At 48.6% G+C, this 15,901-nt stretch overlaps 1 protein-coding gene across 2 annotated transcripts in view; it reads right to left on the reverse strand.

The window, feature by feature from the left end:
- The window catches only part of SH3GL1 (SH3 domain containing GRB2 like 1, endophilin A2), a 30,542-nt gene that overhangs the window by 11,184 nt on the left and 3,457 nt on the right, over positions 1-15,901 (reverse strand). For both annotated transcript variants that reach the window (XM_086767103.1, XM_086767102.1), the window contains exon 2: positions 95-163. In XM_086767103.1, coding sequence (XP_086623229.1) covers positions 95-163 — 69 coding nt within the window. The remainder of the gene's footprint in view (positions 1-94; positions 164-15,901) is intronic.

Below are 15,901 nucleotides of genomic sequence, written 5' to 3' on the forward strand. Positions count from 1 at the left end.
ATGACCCAACAGCAGTGAAGTTCAGCTTACGGCTTTGGCAAGGCAGAAGGAGTTATAGGGGCAATTTTAGAGATTTCTTTTGTTCCCTACTCACCTTTTCCATTTCCTTGAAGTCATCGTCTAGCTTGGTCCCTTCAGCCCCTCCAACCTTCTCACTGACTAGCTGCAGAAAAAGAACAAGGGAGGAGGAATCAGGCATGGCAGTAACTCCTTAAAACTCCTTATACCTCACGCAGTAAGTCCCCGGGAAAGAAAGGGAAGAGGTGCGGTCCAGACAGCATCTGCAAGAGAAAGGAGGTGGCAGAGACAGCCCAAAGCACATAAAAGAGACGTGGCTCTTTGCTAACACTGCCCCACTAAAAACCCAAGTATCTCCCACCCTCCCAAAGCACGGCCGAGACAGGATACTCTTCACCCAACAGAATGTACACAGCTCCTTAAATCACACCACACAGCTCCAACTCCAATGCTTGCTGGAAAAAGTAAGCAGCAGAGTTGTCTCTCAACTCCATTTTGAGCCAAGGCTTCAGTTTCACACACAGCAAAATGCAAGTAAATAGGGAATGAACACACTCTGCTCACAGCAGCCAGCAGAAGAACAGAATCTGGAGAAAGCAGACACCTCTCAAAGCCCTAAACCATCACTCCTAGGGAAAATGCTGGAGGAACCCAGGATCTGGGGCACGGGGGTTTGAATTCTTTGTAAGTGGAGGATACAGAGATCTGCAGAAGCTACAGTAAAATTTTCAAATCCATTTATCAAAGCATCTCTGACACCTGTTCTAAAACTAGTCAAAAGGTGAGATGTTTGACAACCTGCAAAGACTTGTCAAAGTTCAATATTTTCTGCTATTTGTGTGAAGGGCTTATCAGCTTCCTTCTAAATATCGCCTGGTCTAAGAAAAAAATCCGGCTCCCTAAACCTCACCATGCAACTGCCCAAGCTGAAAGACAATAAACGCCTTACTAAATCCACCTGCAAGTGTCCTTCCCTGCAGCAAACAGAGAGGAAAATTTCCTTCCCCAGACCCATGCTGGTGAGACAAAGCAAGTGGCAGCCCCTGAAGATGCCCCATCCCTGGAAACGTTCAAGACCAGGTTGGATGAGGCTCTGAGCAACCTGCTCTGGTTGGAGATGTCCCTGCTCCTTGCAGGGGGGTTGGGCTGGGTGGGCTTTGAAGGTCCCTTCCCACCCAAACTATTCTGTGATTCTATACAGGACATAGCGATTGGCCAAAATTAGTGATTATCTTGCTCCAAACTGGTCAAAATGGACACCAAATTACCTGTACAGGCATTAAAAGTGGTCTAGGAAACAGGCGCTGACTTCCAAGCACTTGAAGCCTGCTGCAGGGCATTGCCAGGATCTCTCCTGTTTGTAGTCAAAACTCCAGTTCTGGACGAACAATACAGGTTTGTTTACTTCAACGTCAAATACTTGATTTTATCAAGTCTTTCTTCCTTGGGAAGCTTCCAGCTCCCACAGGGATTCAAAACCGTTCCTTAATTTTTTGAGGAAGAGGGAGGGTAAAAAAAGCCTTTAAGTAATCACGCAGTTTCAAAAGCACTTTGAGACACCACACTAGTCACTCTGCCCTGTCTGCTTGCACGTACGTGCTGTGCTTAGCCCCCAAAAATCAAGTTACCAAGCTGGACATACAGAATAAATGCTTATTATTACAAAGAAGAACAAGATCTTCAGCTTTTCAGCAAAATCTTGTTTCCAGACACCAAAATAAGGATAAGAAAAAAAAAAAAAAAGCATATTCAAAGACTCTCAGTATGCCAAGCGCCCAGCCCTAGTGCTGAGCACAAACATCATGGCTCAGAGCGCAGCAACGGCTGATAACCTTCTTGCACCTCAGTGAGGAGACATCTACAACCATCCAACGCCGCTGCGGCAGCGCAGACATTGTGGAGAAGAGGCCTGGGAGCACGGAGTGCTCTCCTAACCGATCGCTCAGCAGGTAGTCGTGCAGCATCAATCACTGCAAGGCCAAAATGACACTTCAACGAGGTTGACAAACGAGGCAAAAGCCTCTCGGGGCCTCGCTGCACCAGGGGAAGCCTTTTTTCCCTCTTTTGGAGGAAGCACAGTTCAGCAGAGGACCTGAGACAACAGACAAAGAGGGATTGCTGTAGCTCGCCCTTGGCATTTCCTTCTGGGGGAAAGGAAAGGGTTGCTGCTCTCCTGGTTCATCCAGCTCAGCTCTGGATTTAATTCTCCTCCTTAACCCGCAAATAAAGTTTTCACAGGTCCTAGCGAGAGTGTGGCAAGATAGCCGAGCCCTGCGCCCTGCCATACTGTGTCCGGCAAGCATAAGGAAGAGGCCCAAAAGGGATATTATCACCCTACAGCTGCCTGCAGATGGGCAACTGAGCTGAACTTGATTTCTTGCCTTTTTTTGGATGTTTACTCCATGCCTGGGGTGCCAGCATACATCTCAGCAAGCCAGCTCTGAGCTGGGGAGGTGCACGGTCCTTTCTAGACACACTGAGTCTAGAAAAAAAAAAACAACAAACCAACACACGAAGCATTCGCTCTGCTCTGCCTGCCAGGGCATGCTCAGCAGAGCAAAGCTTGCTTCTAGCTGCCATCACCTGTCCCTTGCCAAAAATCCTGCAACGTCTGCAGTCAGAAAGGGGCATGGATCACTTTTGCAAAGGTTGCACCCCTGGAAGCCTCCTTTATTCACTGGTACACCTGGGAAGGGTACAATTATCCCAAGCAATTCCATTCCCACTTTTCTACATCCACCCACCCACAGATTTGCAGCCCAGAAAGCTGCAAATAACCTCTCTGGCAGGCAGCTCTGTTGCAATCAGGGACTGCATGCCATATCAAAGGCATTGATCACCACAGTGATTTTGGAGGCTTAAGACCCTTCCAAAGAGCAGAGAGATGTGAAGGAGGGGAAAAAAAAAATCCTCACTTGCAGACTAATTTAATCCTCCTTTTGACGTCCAAGAAATGCTACTGGTGCCCTGCTGTGAAGGAATAAGATTGAGGTTCTCTCACTGCTGGCTCTAATTAAACTGGGAGGCTTCATCACCAGAGGAAGGACTGTGTGCCATCCGCAGTGGCTCCATCCCTATCCTCACGCTCCCAAATCTGTCAGGCAGGGAGACAAGCTAACGCAGATTCCCCTACAGCGCTATCCGAGACGTGAGCCAGCAGAAGACCTTGCCAATTCCTTGTTTAATCTAGAGCTTCATGACGTGACTGGGAGCCAAGTTTCCAAGTGCCACATTATGCATCTCATCACGCTGCCTGCAAAGAGCAAAGGCTGGCAGTCAGGCTCCCCTGACTTTCTCAGGGGAGCATTAAGTTTGCCAGGAAGCTCGCCCTTTGCTTGCAGGATGGGAGAGGAAGGAAGCATCCACAAGTTGCTTGTAGAGGCCAGCTTGGCTTAAGCGAACTGTAAGGCGGTTGGTGAAATGCTGCTGGTGCACATCCCCAGCACAGCTTCCTGCAGGGAGCAGTTTGGGGGCTTTTTTGAGGATGTGGTGACAATTCTTCTGCACTTTCATTTCTTGAACAGCCAGGATAAGACTTGGGACACATTGGTCTTCCTCTGGTTGGGAATCTAACCTCCCACAAACGCTGCAATCAAGATAGATATGAATCCAGGGAAGGGACAGTGCAAGGCAAGACATGCAAATTGTTAATTCAGTGGCCCAAATACTCTCTTGAAGGCTTATGCTGAAGCACATCAACTGGCTCAGTGTGAAAGATGAGAACAAGTCTATGCTTTCTGGTTTCTTTAATCTCCCAGCCCTGCCAGCTTAGGAGACATACTAAAAAGTTAACCCTGGAGCAAGCCCTGCCACAGCTCAGAGGGAGGAGAAGGGTGTAGCGAGAGAGCAGAAGACCTCAGCTGCACTGGAACAGCAGCCAAAGCCAAATGCTTCCAAGAGCAAATATTAGCACAAGGTGATACACTGGCTGTCACAGCCCAGTGAGTCAAAACTGCTTCAAAACAGGATGGCTGTTTACCTGGCATCCCAACCAAACCACGCTGCAGGGCCAGGGAAGAGGGCAGAAGCAGACGGGGCACGCAAACTCCAAAACAGAAGCCAGGAATCAATCCCTCGCTTCCCATCCATGTTTAATTAAAAGGATACTGGCAGTTAAAATATGCCCTAGATAACTCTGACCTGAGATCAGAGTAGGGAGGCACTGGTGCAAGGCTCCTGCTCTGTGCCAGGGTGCAGCAGCTCTCAGCCCAGCGAGCATCACCAGGACCACGGCATCCAGCCTGCTTCATCTGCAGGAAAACTAATCCAGAGGAATGAGATACGTCCACTTCTTGCTACCAATGGGCTGCTCCAGACCATGCTTTGCAGTTTCTGCAGCTTCATTTTCAAGAGTATCAACTCGTGGGGGTTTCCATCACTTTCCTTGGCTGGGGTGTGGGAACATGAACAATCATGACTTCCCCTTGCTGTTTAAAATCCACCCAAGGCCTGTGCACGGTGGAAGATCTTCGGAAATTAAAGACCTATTGTTTAAACTAACTACTGTGGCAGGAGGTTGGCTACAGGGAGAGGCAGGAACGGTATGTGTACACAGAGGGGGAAGAAAGGCACAATGAAGAGGGCTTCTCTTTTACAGCTGGGAGTGGGAGAGAAACAAGGGAGGGCTGCGCAGCCGCTCCCAACTTACAACACAAAATCCACACGCCTCTCCTCAAAACTCACCATTCCTTCATCTCATCTGCTCACCTGCTGCTCAGCTCCAGGACAAGCTGGCAGTAAGTAGAGAAACCCGAGTGTCCACCCCTTGCTATACTGCACTGGACATCCTCACACGAACCAGATGGATCAGACAGACACATATCAGTCATTGGGTGCTGCCCACACCATCACCGAAACCTAAACAGATCCCAGAGGCCTGGAGAAGGACCCTGACACACCCGCTCCCACCCCAAAGCCACATTTCCTTCATTGCTGGCTGCAGCATCACCCCCATTAACATTCCTGCCAGCAGCCAGGAACGCAAGGCCGTGCCCAGCATGTTTCGCCATGTGGCAAGTGTGTTTGGCCAGGATGTGCCTGGATATCTTTAGAAGCACAGAAGATTGGAAGAGGTTTTGTGAGGGATAGATGAGGCTGCTCCCTGAGAGGAGACAGGCAGTCCCAGCTCAGAGCAATGGGACGGGCTGTTCTGAACCGTGGCCTTGCTGTGTCACTCCTGGGGGCTGCTGTTGGCAGAGGTGCAAAAAAAAGAGAAAAAAATGAGATTTTTGTACAGTACAGTATCATCAGCAAAATTAATGAGAAACCAAGAGGGAAGATGCCATCAGCCAGAATTCCCCCAGCTGAGGCATGCTTGCAAGGCACCTAGAAACCCAGAGGAGGGCAGGTTTGCAGCACAACCCACCCTGAAGGTCCTCATCTGCCCAACACGTGGATACAGGAGCCGTAACTCGGTGTCATTTTCTGCTAATAAGCAGCTTTCTCATGGGACTTTAGAACCCGATTTTGATATTCAGCTCTTTAGCCTTTAGGTACTTTAAAACGGTAAATTACCCCTCACTACCTCAGCCTCAAACAAGAAAAACACACCAAGGGAAAATGGCTTTCTTTTTCCATAGCAAACAGTCAGCCCTATTTATAACACATCAAACATATGCCATCCTTGCATTCAAAACAGTTGCCTGCAATAGAACCTTATCCCTCCAGATGCTGGCATATCAAAGCCTTCCTTTTCCTCTCTGCCGCCCTCTGCCTTCCCTTCAAGAAATAAAAAAAACCAAAGAAGAGCAAACAGACAAGCAGCTCTACCCTGGCTCCCTTCATCAGGAAAGAGCAAGCCTAGTGAAAAAAGCCAGTCCGCAAAATAATTTTAAGAGGTGCTGTAAATGCTTTGAACCCCAGATGAAGAGGGCTTGAGTGCAACACGACAACCTGGTAGAGACACGTAGAAGAAGCAGTTAAGGAAAACCAGGGCTAACTGGGATTGCTAGTGCCCAGTTTCAATCATACCCAGTGGTACAGATCTGTGAGATGCTCTGTAAAAGCTAAATAAAGCCATCGCCACTGCTCCAGCTCAGCAAGGTGTCCCTGGCATTAATTCTCAGTCATCTTCAGTGGGACCTTTATCATCACAGTGTAAGAGGCAGCTGGGCTGTCGCAGCTCCATGGAGCCAACATGACAATTTATTCCCATCGCTGCGTGTGTATTTAAGCTTTAAAATAGATGGGTAGTAAATGGGTTTAGTCACTCAGCTGCAGTCAGTGAGGTTTGGCAAAGACAGGGCAGCAGAACCCCAAAAAAAGCCTCCTTGAAACATATTCAATTTCTAACAGCGTGTCCAGGAGAGGCAGGAGCTCAGCAGTGCCACAGTCCAGCTGCAGGGCCTGGAAAACACCCGTGGGTCCTCCCTGAGCGCCCCGCACGTCTCTGCCACCAGAGGTTCCTTGCAGAACCAGCTCGTACTGGAAGGCGTCTCACAGCTGACAGCCAACGGCAATCCTCCACAAATGTCTGAGCTCTGATGTCCTGCTTGGCCGCGCCAACACACAGTGTCTCATTAAAAGTTAACTGTCACCTTCCTGGTGTAATCCTTAAAAACGAGGCAAGACTGGAAGGTGCTGGTCTGACAGCAGACACCAGTTGAGATCCAGAGCATGCATACATTGTGTCAAGGCGTTGCCATTTTGGGGATATCTCCAGCTCCCAGCCACAAACGCTGCGAGCACACGGGGCTGGGAACTGGGAAGAGAGGACTGACCAGTTCCCGTGGAGGAGCAGCAGTTGATGCAAACCTACTGAGAGCTTTAATGCTGTGCACACCCCTTTTCTCTCCGGCCAGCCTGCAGTTCTGTCTGCTCACATTAGCTTTGTCGATCTGACTGTACTATGCCTACTTAGAGGCTTTTAAGTTTTGGGTTTTTCAAAAATGGAAGGTATCCTCTTTTAAGGAAGGATGCTGCTGAGAGGCAGCAGACACTCCAGTTTAAGGAGAGATCGGCACACCCACAGCAAAGCACATGCTAATCTGAGCAACTTCTGACCTACTTTAAGGAGAAGAAAACAGATCTAAGTGTTTATTGTGCGGAAAAGGGGATAAACAATTACCACTAGCCTTGTAACAAAGAGGAAGGCATGTTTCCAAGCAGATCTCCATGCTCCAAATACCTGGGGGATTGGAGGCACCCAGCAGCTCCGTGGTCCTCGCAAGGCTGAGGACTGTTGCACCCGCTGGACTTTCTCACCCCAAAAGCTGCCACTTTAAGGAGAGAAGAGCGACAAGTGCTAGAAGAGGAAAGAGTACAAAAGGAAGCGATTTGCCTATTATCAAGAGCAGGTTATCAGCAGAGCTAAAAACAGAAGGTGGATGTGACTCGGCAGACACCGTCTCACCATTTGTCACATCCCTGTTGGGCTGTGGGGCAAACCAGAGGAAGACAAACAGCAGCCGAAGCTTTTGCCCTCCTGTCCCTCCGAGCAAGACCCTGCTGCTGGTCTCCAACATCAGCCCTGCCATTAACCTAACCTGTCGTGGGGCACCTGACCTCCCCACCAGCCACCTAAGTTGTCTGGTCTCCCTGCTGAATAGCTCACAGGAGCATTTTTACTCTGTTTTCCAGCCCTCAATGTTCTCCTGAACTTTCTTGCCTTTTTTTTTTTTTTCCTGTTCCCATCCTTCATGAGGAGGGCCAATCCCATCTAAGACTCGTCACCCAAGCACCAGTGATGTACTCGTGCAGAGGCATGTAGAGGTGCTCTGCTCCCTCCAGACACGTGCACCAGGAAAACGTGCCTAAAAACAAACTAAGCTTTCCACCCCCTCACCATCTGAGGTGGGGATCTAGCTGCTCTCCACCCAGTACCGGAGGAATTGCCTTGATTTTCAGCAGGAAGGTCAGCCCAGAACAATTAAGAGCTCCTTCCCTTCCCTGTCAACAAGGCAGAAAGCCTTCAAAGTGACCTCAGGTTGTAATCTTATCATATAGAAACCACAAAGAAAGAGCTGCTGCATGCAAAGACAGCTTTCTAGGGAGCCACCTGTCAAATCACCTACTCAAAGCGCTATCGAATGACTCATCTCCATCCACCAGAAGGGCTCAGAGGAATGAGGGCAGCATGAATTAAAAAAAAAAAATAATAATAACTTAAGCAGCTGCCAGCAGGTCACTCTCGCAGAGCTCGGGCCAGAGAAGGGCAGACATATAAACCGCAACGCAGCTGCTGGCTGTTTGCTCGGGGGATACATCCTTTCCTTGTCTGTAGCACGATAGTATTTAAAATCCTGGTTGTGATCCCTGTTTACGAGGCTCCGTGCTCATCTTGGTGCTCTCCAAGCTAATTCCTCCAGCAGGAGAAAGATGGTGCCTCCTTCCCTCCCCAAGCAGAAGCCAACAGCTCAGCTTGCCCTGGCTAACGGCGAGCCAGGGACACGCCAGCCTGCTGAAGGGCACAACGCTGCCTTAAAACCGGACTCGCCCCAGAGGAGAAAGGTTTCAGCTCTTACTGCAGAGAGACACGTGAAATGTTCTTGCTGCAGGGAACGGGGCACCTCCCAACAGCTGTCAGCAACAGCCATTTGCATCACAAATATTTTTTCCTATTATTAGTTACTTCTCGCATGCTCTATACCAAATAAGACATAATTTCTATTCAATTGGAAAAAAAAAAAAAAAAGGGTCAAGTTAATAGGGAAAACAAAAATACGTATGGAAAAAAGCCGCAGCTTTCCTCTCTTCCCCAGCAATGCTCTTCTCCTCAGCCACTTGTAGTGACTACAGCAATTCAGAGGAAGTCCAATAAGCCGAGGAGAAATGCGGAGTATTTGCCTTGCATTCATATTTCCTGCCCAACCTCCCTACATCCAATCTCCGAAGAGCCTTAGTGAATCACAGTCTGACTTTTGCAAAGCTGCTGAGCCATCATTCCTCAGCAACTCCACCCGACCTTTGCAGACCCAGGGGAAAAAGATGAGCGGCTGCTTGCATTTGGGACTTGTGGCTGCTCATTAGATGTGAAACAAAAGTAGAAAGCACTAGAAGTGCCTCAGTAATTGCAATCCTCCGTTTCCTTTTTTGCAAAGCTTCAATGACAAACTGAGGCAGAGCACCCAGCAGCTCTGTCCTTTGGTCAGCATATGGAGGATCAGCCACAACAGTCTGCCTGCATGCCATTCCTAAGGATTTCACAAAAAGCAAGGGAAAAAAATGGAACAGGAGGAGTTAGGACACCTGTACGTCCCTGGTGAAAATGCCAAAGGTGCAGGACAGCTTGCAAAGAAGCAGCAGATGGGATTTCTGCTCCTGTGGAAACCAAGACAGACGAAAAAACACCTCCCCAGAGTGCACAACGCTAACTGGCATCACCCAGAAAAAAAATCTCAAACAGCAAAAGAACCCGAAGACTATCAAGGAACTTGGAAGGAGACAGAAGAAACTCCAGATTTGCAGCATGATGAGACCAAACCAGGCTGATGGGACACGTAGAGCAATTACCCAAAAAGTTTAGTCACAGCTGCATTCAGTTTTGGGTGTCAGACAGCGTTAATGAGTTCAGGGAAGAGTCAAAGTGAGTTTCTAGGCAGGTTTACAGACAGAACGGAGATCAAAGAAGACACTGAGCTCAGGCAGGAGCTCAACTCCATCAGAGGAAAGGCAAAAAGCCCTCTTCCTGACTTGGAGAGAGCAGAGAGAGCCCCATGCAGAGCACATTTAACACAGACAGCGTTGGCCAAGTGAAAACTCCAGCATGGACCTAGCGATATCTCAGCATACACAAACATCAAAGAGGGAGAGAAATTATTGAGAACACTATAAACACGTGTTTTCCTTATTAATTTGAATACTAGGAAAAGCTTAGTGGCTATCAGACCAGAGCACAGCATCCTAAGGAAAAGGAGAGTGGGAATGAGCAAACAGACGTCCATAAGACTGCCAGGAGCAATACAGCAACAGTGTACTGGACCAGATCAAACTCCTGCTCCTGCATCACAGTTCCTCCAGGAGCTCTGTACGGAGGCCTTCCCCGCATCCAGGTACTCTGTCATGCTTCCAGCCCAAGTAAAATGAACCCTTTTTTTTTTTTTCTTGCTGCTTTTTCTTTTCATTAACACTTGCTAATACTAATTTCAGAATGGTTTAAGTGTGAAAAAAATTCTTCCCAGCACTTCGCAGTTTGCTTTTACTCTGCAGATGCATTGCTATTGCCTTTCTGCCCTGCAGACCGAGCAGTAAGTGCACCAGAAATTCCAGTAGATAACATTCAGATTATGTAATCTCTGTCAAGCACAAAAGTGTAGATTCCTTTGGTCTTTAAAATTCACCCAATACAATTAGGAGGATCTTTCCTATGAGAATAACTACACCAACATCTGGCGCTCTAGATTTATGCCTGCCCAATGCCCCCTCAATCTACCTAAAAACATGTGCACAGACACGCGCCAGCAATGACCAAGATGTTTTCTAAATGCTCCATTACGGAGCTTACAGTGAAGAAGACCGGGGGACAAAAAAACAAAAAAACAAAAAAAACAAAACCCTTTTGGCAAGAACAGCGCCTTCTTACACACTGGATTTTCTTTGTACACAGGTCACCGTTCTTCTGCATTTTTCATCACAAAGGTGATAAGATTCAGCTTAACTAGAGCTAGTCCTGTAAAGCCAAAACAGATTTGGTCAAGAAAGTGGTTAATAAATAATCATTGATTAATAAAGTCTGGGCCAACAGGAAGATACAGCCTGGTTTTCAAACTCTAGGATGAATTATGAAGCATTTTCTCTATTAGAAAAAGCCCTTTAAAGCTTTAGTCATGCAAATTTTATCTTCTGTCTGAAAGACAGAATTTCATTATGAAGATGAGTTTAAGTTGGGGTTTTTTTTGAGCAGAAAAGCAATCTAATTAGTGACAGTATCATGAACTTTATTAATAGCCAGTTAATACGAGATAGGAAGATTCTAAAATTCCCAGTGGCTTCAAAAGAAAAAAAGACTATTTCTATTAATGAGGTATCAGCAACGAAGCTAATTACACATGCCATGGGCTAGAGGGCTTTTCTTGGAAGCAAGAGCAGCCCAGACTCTCTCTTGATGACCAGCACTCCCAGGAACAACTGTCAAACCACATCCAGCAATTAAACCATGCGGCAGCTGGAGGGGATCCCAAGATTTCTCCCCCTAGCTTGGGCCAAACATGGCCCTTTCCTGCCAACAGGAACCTGTTCCTGAAAGCCATGGGATCACTGACTAAAGGCATGGAAGGGCAAGGTGAAGAAGAAACTTTTTAAAAAAAAAAATTAATTATCACTTTTATAATCACAGGGAGAGGCCAAGAGGGGCTGAACCTTCCCCTAAGTCACGATACAGCAGCTTATGAAAAGAGAAGCCAAGCAATGCTGTGGAGTTTTCCCAACCCAACGAGCCTGGATCTTTCCCCATCCATTTCAGCTCTGCACAGAGACTCATCTGCTCCGTGGGGGAAGGCCGAGACACGAATATGGTGGGGAAACACAGACACCACCTAGGAGGGAGCAGATCTGCAGAAAAAGTCACCCCCATTGACGGGAGCAACCTCACGCATGCTCCATCTCCAGGCCCTTGACTTCACAGTTCAGGCTAATGATTTAATTAGTGCAATTAAAAAGATGGAGAGGACCACAAGCACATGCCTCTGCAACACGGGAGTCTTATGAAACAGCATCAGTGCCTAGATGCATCACTGAGTTTCCATGTGAATGAGTTCAGCTGCCATTACAAACCCAAGACCTTCTGGATTAGGGATTTACTTTATTTCTAGTCTTTCTGGTAGTTTGGCTTGGGAATGGTGCAAGCCAGCAGCATTCTCCAGAAGGGATAGCAACATCCATGCTTCAGGCTTTCAGGCTCTGGTCTTGTAATAATCCCTCACACCCCACTGCACACAAATTCCCTCCCCAAGGGGCACCAAGCCCACCAAGGCAGCCTGCAGTTTTGATTTTTACATCGGTATTTCTGCTGTCTCTGGCAGGAGGAGCTACCCTGCTCACAGCACGGGCTGCCATCCCTCTGGTTTTACCACCTGGGGCTTGGATGGGGTTGTGAGCCCTGGCAAAAGGTGCTGGCATACGTAGGGATGGGGGAGAGAAGGAACAAAAAAAAAATGCTAAAGAAATGAATCAGCTTTTACAAACCAGCCTGCCTGATCTCATTCCTATTTCGCTCTTTCCCAGGAGGAAAGTATTGGCAGGGAGAAGGGGGAGGAAGGATTTCCTTCCACCGCATCCAAAAATCATCCCCCTCGGCACCGTTCACTTTCAATAGTTCACCCATAACCTGTGAAAACAGACGGTCAGATAAAAAGATAATTTTAGACAGAAAGCCCTGAGGCAGGCGGGCAGGCACCACCACGCAGAGCGAGATGACGACAAGGAACCAGCACTGCTAATACCGCACAATTCCCCCCGAGTCGCATATCCTTCCCATGTCCCAGATTTCCCCATCTGCAAACACAGGGCAGCACTTTCCCTGTTTGACATTAGAAACAAGGAGGGCAGCAAACGGAGCAGGGTACAGAGAGCTGGAGTTTTCCACCTCTGTGTTCTGTCTTTGCCTTCCAAGAATCTTACTTCTTGTTACTATTAGAGCCCAATGGTTGTGAAAGCAATCTTAAAAGGAAATAAAAAAGCCACGTTAAAGTAACTGATGCAGAGACACGAGTCATCTCCTGCCTGAGACTCCGGACAGGCTGAACAATACTTAGAAAAGCTGAAAACTGCTCCGTTACGCTGCTGCTCAGCTCAACTCCGACAATGATTAACCAGCCAAATAACACTGCCATGCCAGGCATTTCATTGACGACAAATCATGCAAGAAAAGGAGAGGGAGTTAATATCAAAATATTCTAGGTGCAGTCATTTCAGCTAGACATGAGAGCAGGCATCTCTGCAAGTACTCAGTCATCATCACTTAGGCTACAAGATGAATATGCTAGAAGAAGGTCTAGTCCCCTTCACTCAGAGGTTTGCTGAAAGCAGAGTGCACGTGTCCTCCTCTAATTTTTCACCTGCCATACATGGATCTGTAAACAAACACATCACTATAACAGCCATCTCCAGGGATAGCAAACCGCTCGGGGCTTCAGGGTGTCAGGCCAGGATGCTCAGGCTGACTGCCTAACCTGGCTGGCAAGCTGAGCAAGTGGGACATCGCACCGCGCCCGAGTAATCTGGCTTTCCTCCAGCCTCAGGAGCAGATTAATATTGAAAGACAATGTAGGGAGGCTGCAGAGGACTCCAACCCAGGTTAATATTAATACAGCAAACACCAGGTGCTGTGGGAGTGAAGGTCAGGCTGGCGAAAATCAGCAAAATCCCTTGACTCTCCAGTTCAAATTCCCATTTATAGCAGACAAGGAACTTAGAGTCTGATACTGCCAACTACCTCCTCCAGAATTACCTGCTCATTGTGCCATCACGCCACTCAGTCCTCATTCTGCCCTCATCATCAAAGCACTGTCACTGCTGCAGCCGAAAAGCCAAGGAGCGACCTGGTCCCAGCATCAACTCCCGCTCCTCGGACCCTGCCGCTGAGGCCAACTCGCTTGCTGGTGGGACAGCGTGGGTGTGCAAAATTCACCAGAACAGCTCAAAAAGAACATGTGAGCCCAAAATAGCACCTCAACCCCACCTCGGGTGCCTGGATCCTCCACTGGAAGCTCTGGGTGCTCTCCTGGGTAAAGTCTCAGCCCCAATGCACCAGCTAGGGCTCCCCTAGGATTTCAGCCATGGACGGGGCATCAGCCCCACTGCCCTGCCCAACCGCTGCCTGCACACGTTTTCACCTCTCACCTCAGCAGTCTGCGAAAGGAGAAAAGCCACCGCACAGAGCATCTTGGGTCCACTCTTGGCTTTGCTGGAGCATTCAAGACAAGTCAGTATGAAGTTCTGATGCCACTGCAGAGCAGAGACCGTCCCGTCCCGGGGAGCTGTGCCCCCCTTTAATGTCTCTGGGCACCGGCATTGTCCTAAGAGCTTTAACTCGCATCCACTGGCCAAAAAGCTGCAACAGCTGAAGATCTAGTAGATTTAGAAGATCCTAGATATAAGGAAGAAATTTTTCACACTGAGGGTAGTGGAACGCTGGCACAGGTTGCCCAGAGAATTTGTGGATGTCCCATCCCTGGAAACATTCAAGGCCAGGTTGGACAGGGGTCTGAGCAACCTGATCTGGTTGGAGATGTCCCTGCTCCTGGCAGGGGGGTTGGACTAGATGGGCTTTAAAGGTCTGTTCCAACCCAAATCATTCCGTGATTCTATAATCTCTTTGTTGCTGCGATAACTGCCCTGCAGTTGTAACTGCAATAATGACCTTCTGCTCTCCTGGCTCCACAGTTCCTCTCCAGCCTGACACCATTCAAGGTTTAAATTCCAGCAGTGGCGAGTTTGAGTGAAAATGTGCAGGCAAACTCAGGATTTGTCAGCTTCTACCAGAGCAGGAACAAGCTAGAGCTGGAGGGCAGCCACAATCAAAACCATCTGCAGCAAGACAGGGCACCAACAGACAAGCTCTGGCCTGGGAGAGGGTCTTGTGGGTTTTGTTTTCCACGTGGAAGGTTACCCTGCATGCTGCACTTCCCATTTCTCTTCCAGCAGGAAATCCTGTGCTGCACAGCACATCTGTGATGTCCAGATAAACCCACCACCCACCTGTGCACAGAGCAAAGGCAGCAAGCCAAAAGGCACGTTATGGCTACAAGAGAGAAAGCTCCACAGAGCCAGATGCTAGGAGGACTGACATTCTTTAAAAAATAAAAGGTAGCTGTTAAAAGGTATCATCTGGGAAAGGGAGAAAAAGCCCCACATTTGAAAGCACAGCACAAAGCCACCTCAGAAAGAACTTCATGCAAAGAGAAACAGAGGAAATCCCAATCCAGCACAGCCAAGCCCCCCCCCGCCCAAAAAAAAAGGGAGAATTGCCATCCCTGCTTGCCAGCTGTGCCGTGTCCCTCATCACAGTCCCCATCCAGTGTCTCTAGGAGCAGACTCCTCTGCCTCAGCCTTCTGATCGGATGCCATCACATCACACCACCTGGGCGCCAAGCTGCGGGGAAGCTCTTAGGGCTCATTAACAACTGGCCAGAAAGTGTACATTGGCGATGTACGGAGCTTGGGAATTGCGTGGTCCTCCTGGGCTGAAATGGCTGTTGGAGGCTACAGAGCATATCCCAGGCTCTTGGGCCAGGCAGAAAGCAAGCGCTAGCTATTCATGTTCAAAAATATCTTCAGAAGCCTTGAGAGCAGTCATCAAACTCAGGAAAAAGCCGGCATGTCAAGGGCTTGCTAGCTTTAATTAGCACACACCTCTCCTCCTCTCGGAAAATGGCTTTTGTACTTTGCATGGGGAGGAGGAGGTTGCCGATCTGCATCTCGGGCCAGTACTCGTCAGGCACAGCAGGGCATGAGCCACCACTTGCTACCCTGGTTTCTAAGCCCAGGCAGGCCTAGCAGGGTTTAGACTTGGACCACACTAGCTTTGGGAGCACATTAATCCTGTTCGAGATGACAGCAGTGCCCAAGGCTGAATACCAGCCCAGTTTAAAAACATGACACTCTTCCCTTGCCTGGACTGAGTCTGCTTCCCAAGGCAAATCACCAGTGTACAAAACAAAAAAAGGTCTTGTGTTCCCAGAAGGGCTCCATTTTACCTGAAATGACAGCATTTGGCAAGCTCATTCTTGCTGTGCCTCGGTCACTCGCTGAGCCACAACTACCCACAGCAGAGCAGCCTGTCTGCCTTGTCCAGTAGAGAGATGCTCCCTGCACCGGCTCCCCACATCCATGGGGCAGCTCCCAAAGCAGCCGCACCACGACAATACCACACCAATGCGGGCTACAGCCACAGCTAAGGACACCACACATCACTCCCCAGATTAGACCTGTCCCCAGAGCAAGAGGG

The sequence above is a fragment of the Chlamydotis macqueenii genome, chromosome 26, assembly GCF_036417535.1.
Source record: "Chlamydotis macqueenii isolate bChlMac1 chromosome 26, bChlMac1.mat, whole genome shotgun sequence".
Lineage (NCBI taxonomy): Eukaryota > Metazoa > Chordata > Aves > Otidiformes > Otididae > Chlamydotis > Chlamydotis macqueenii.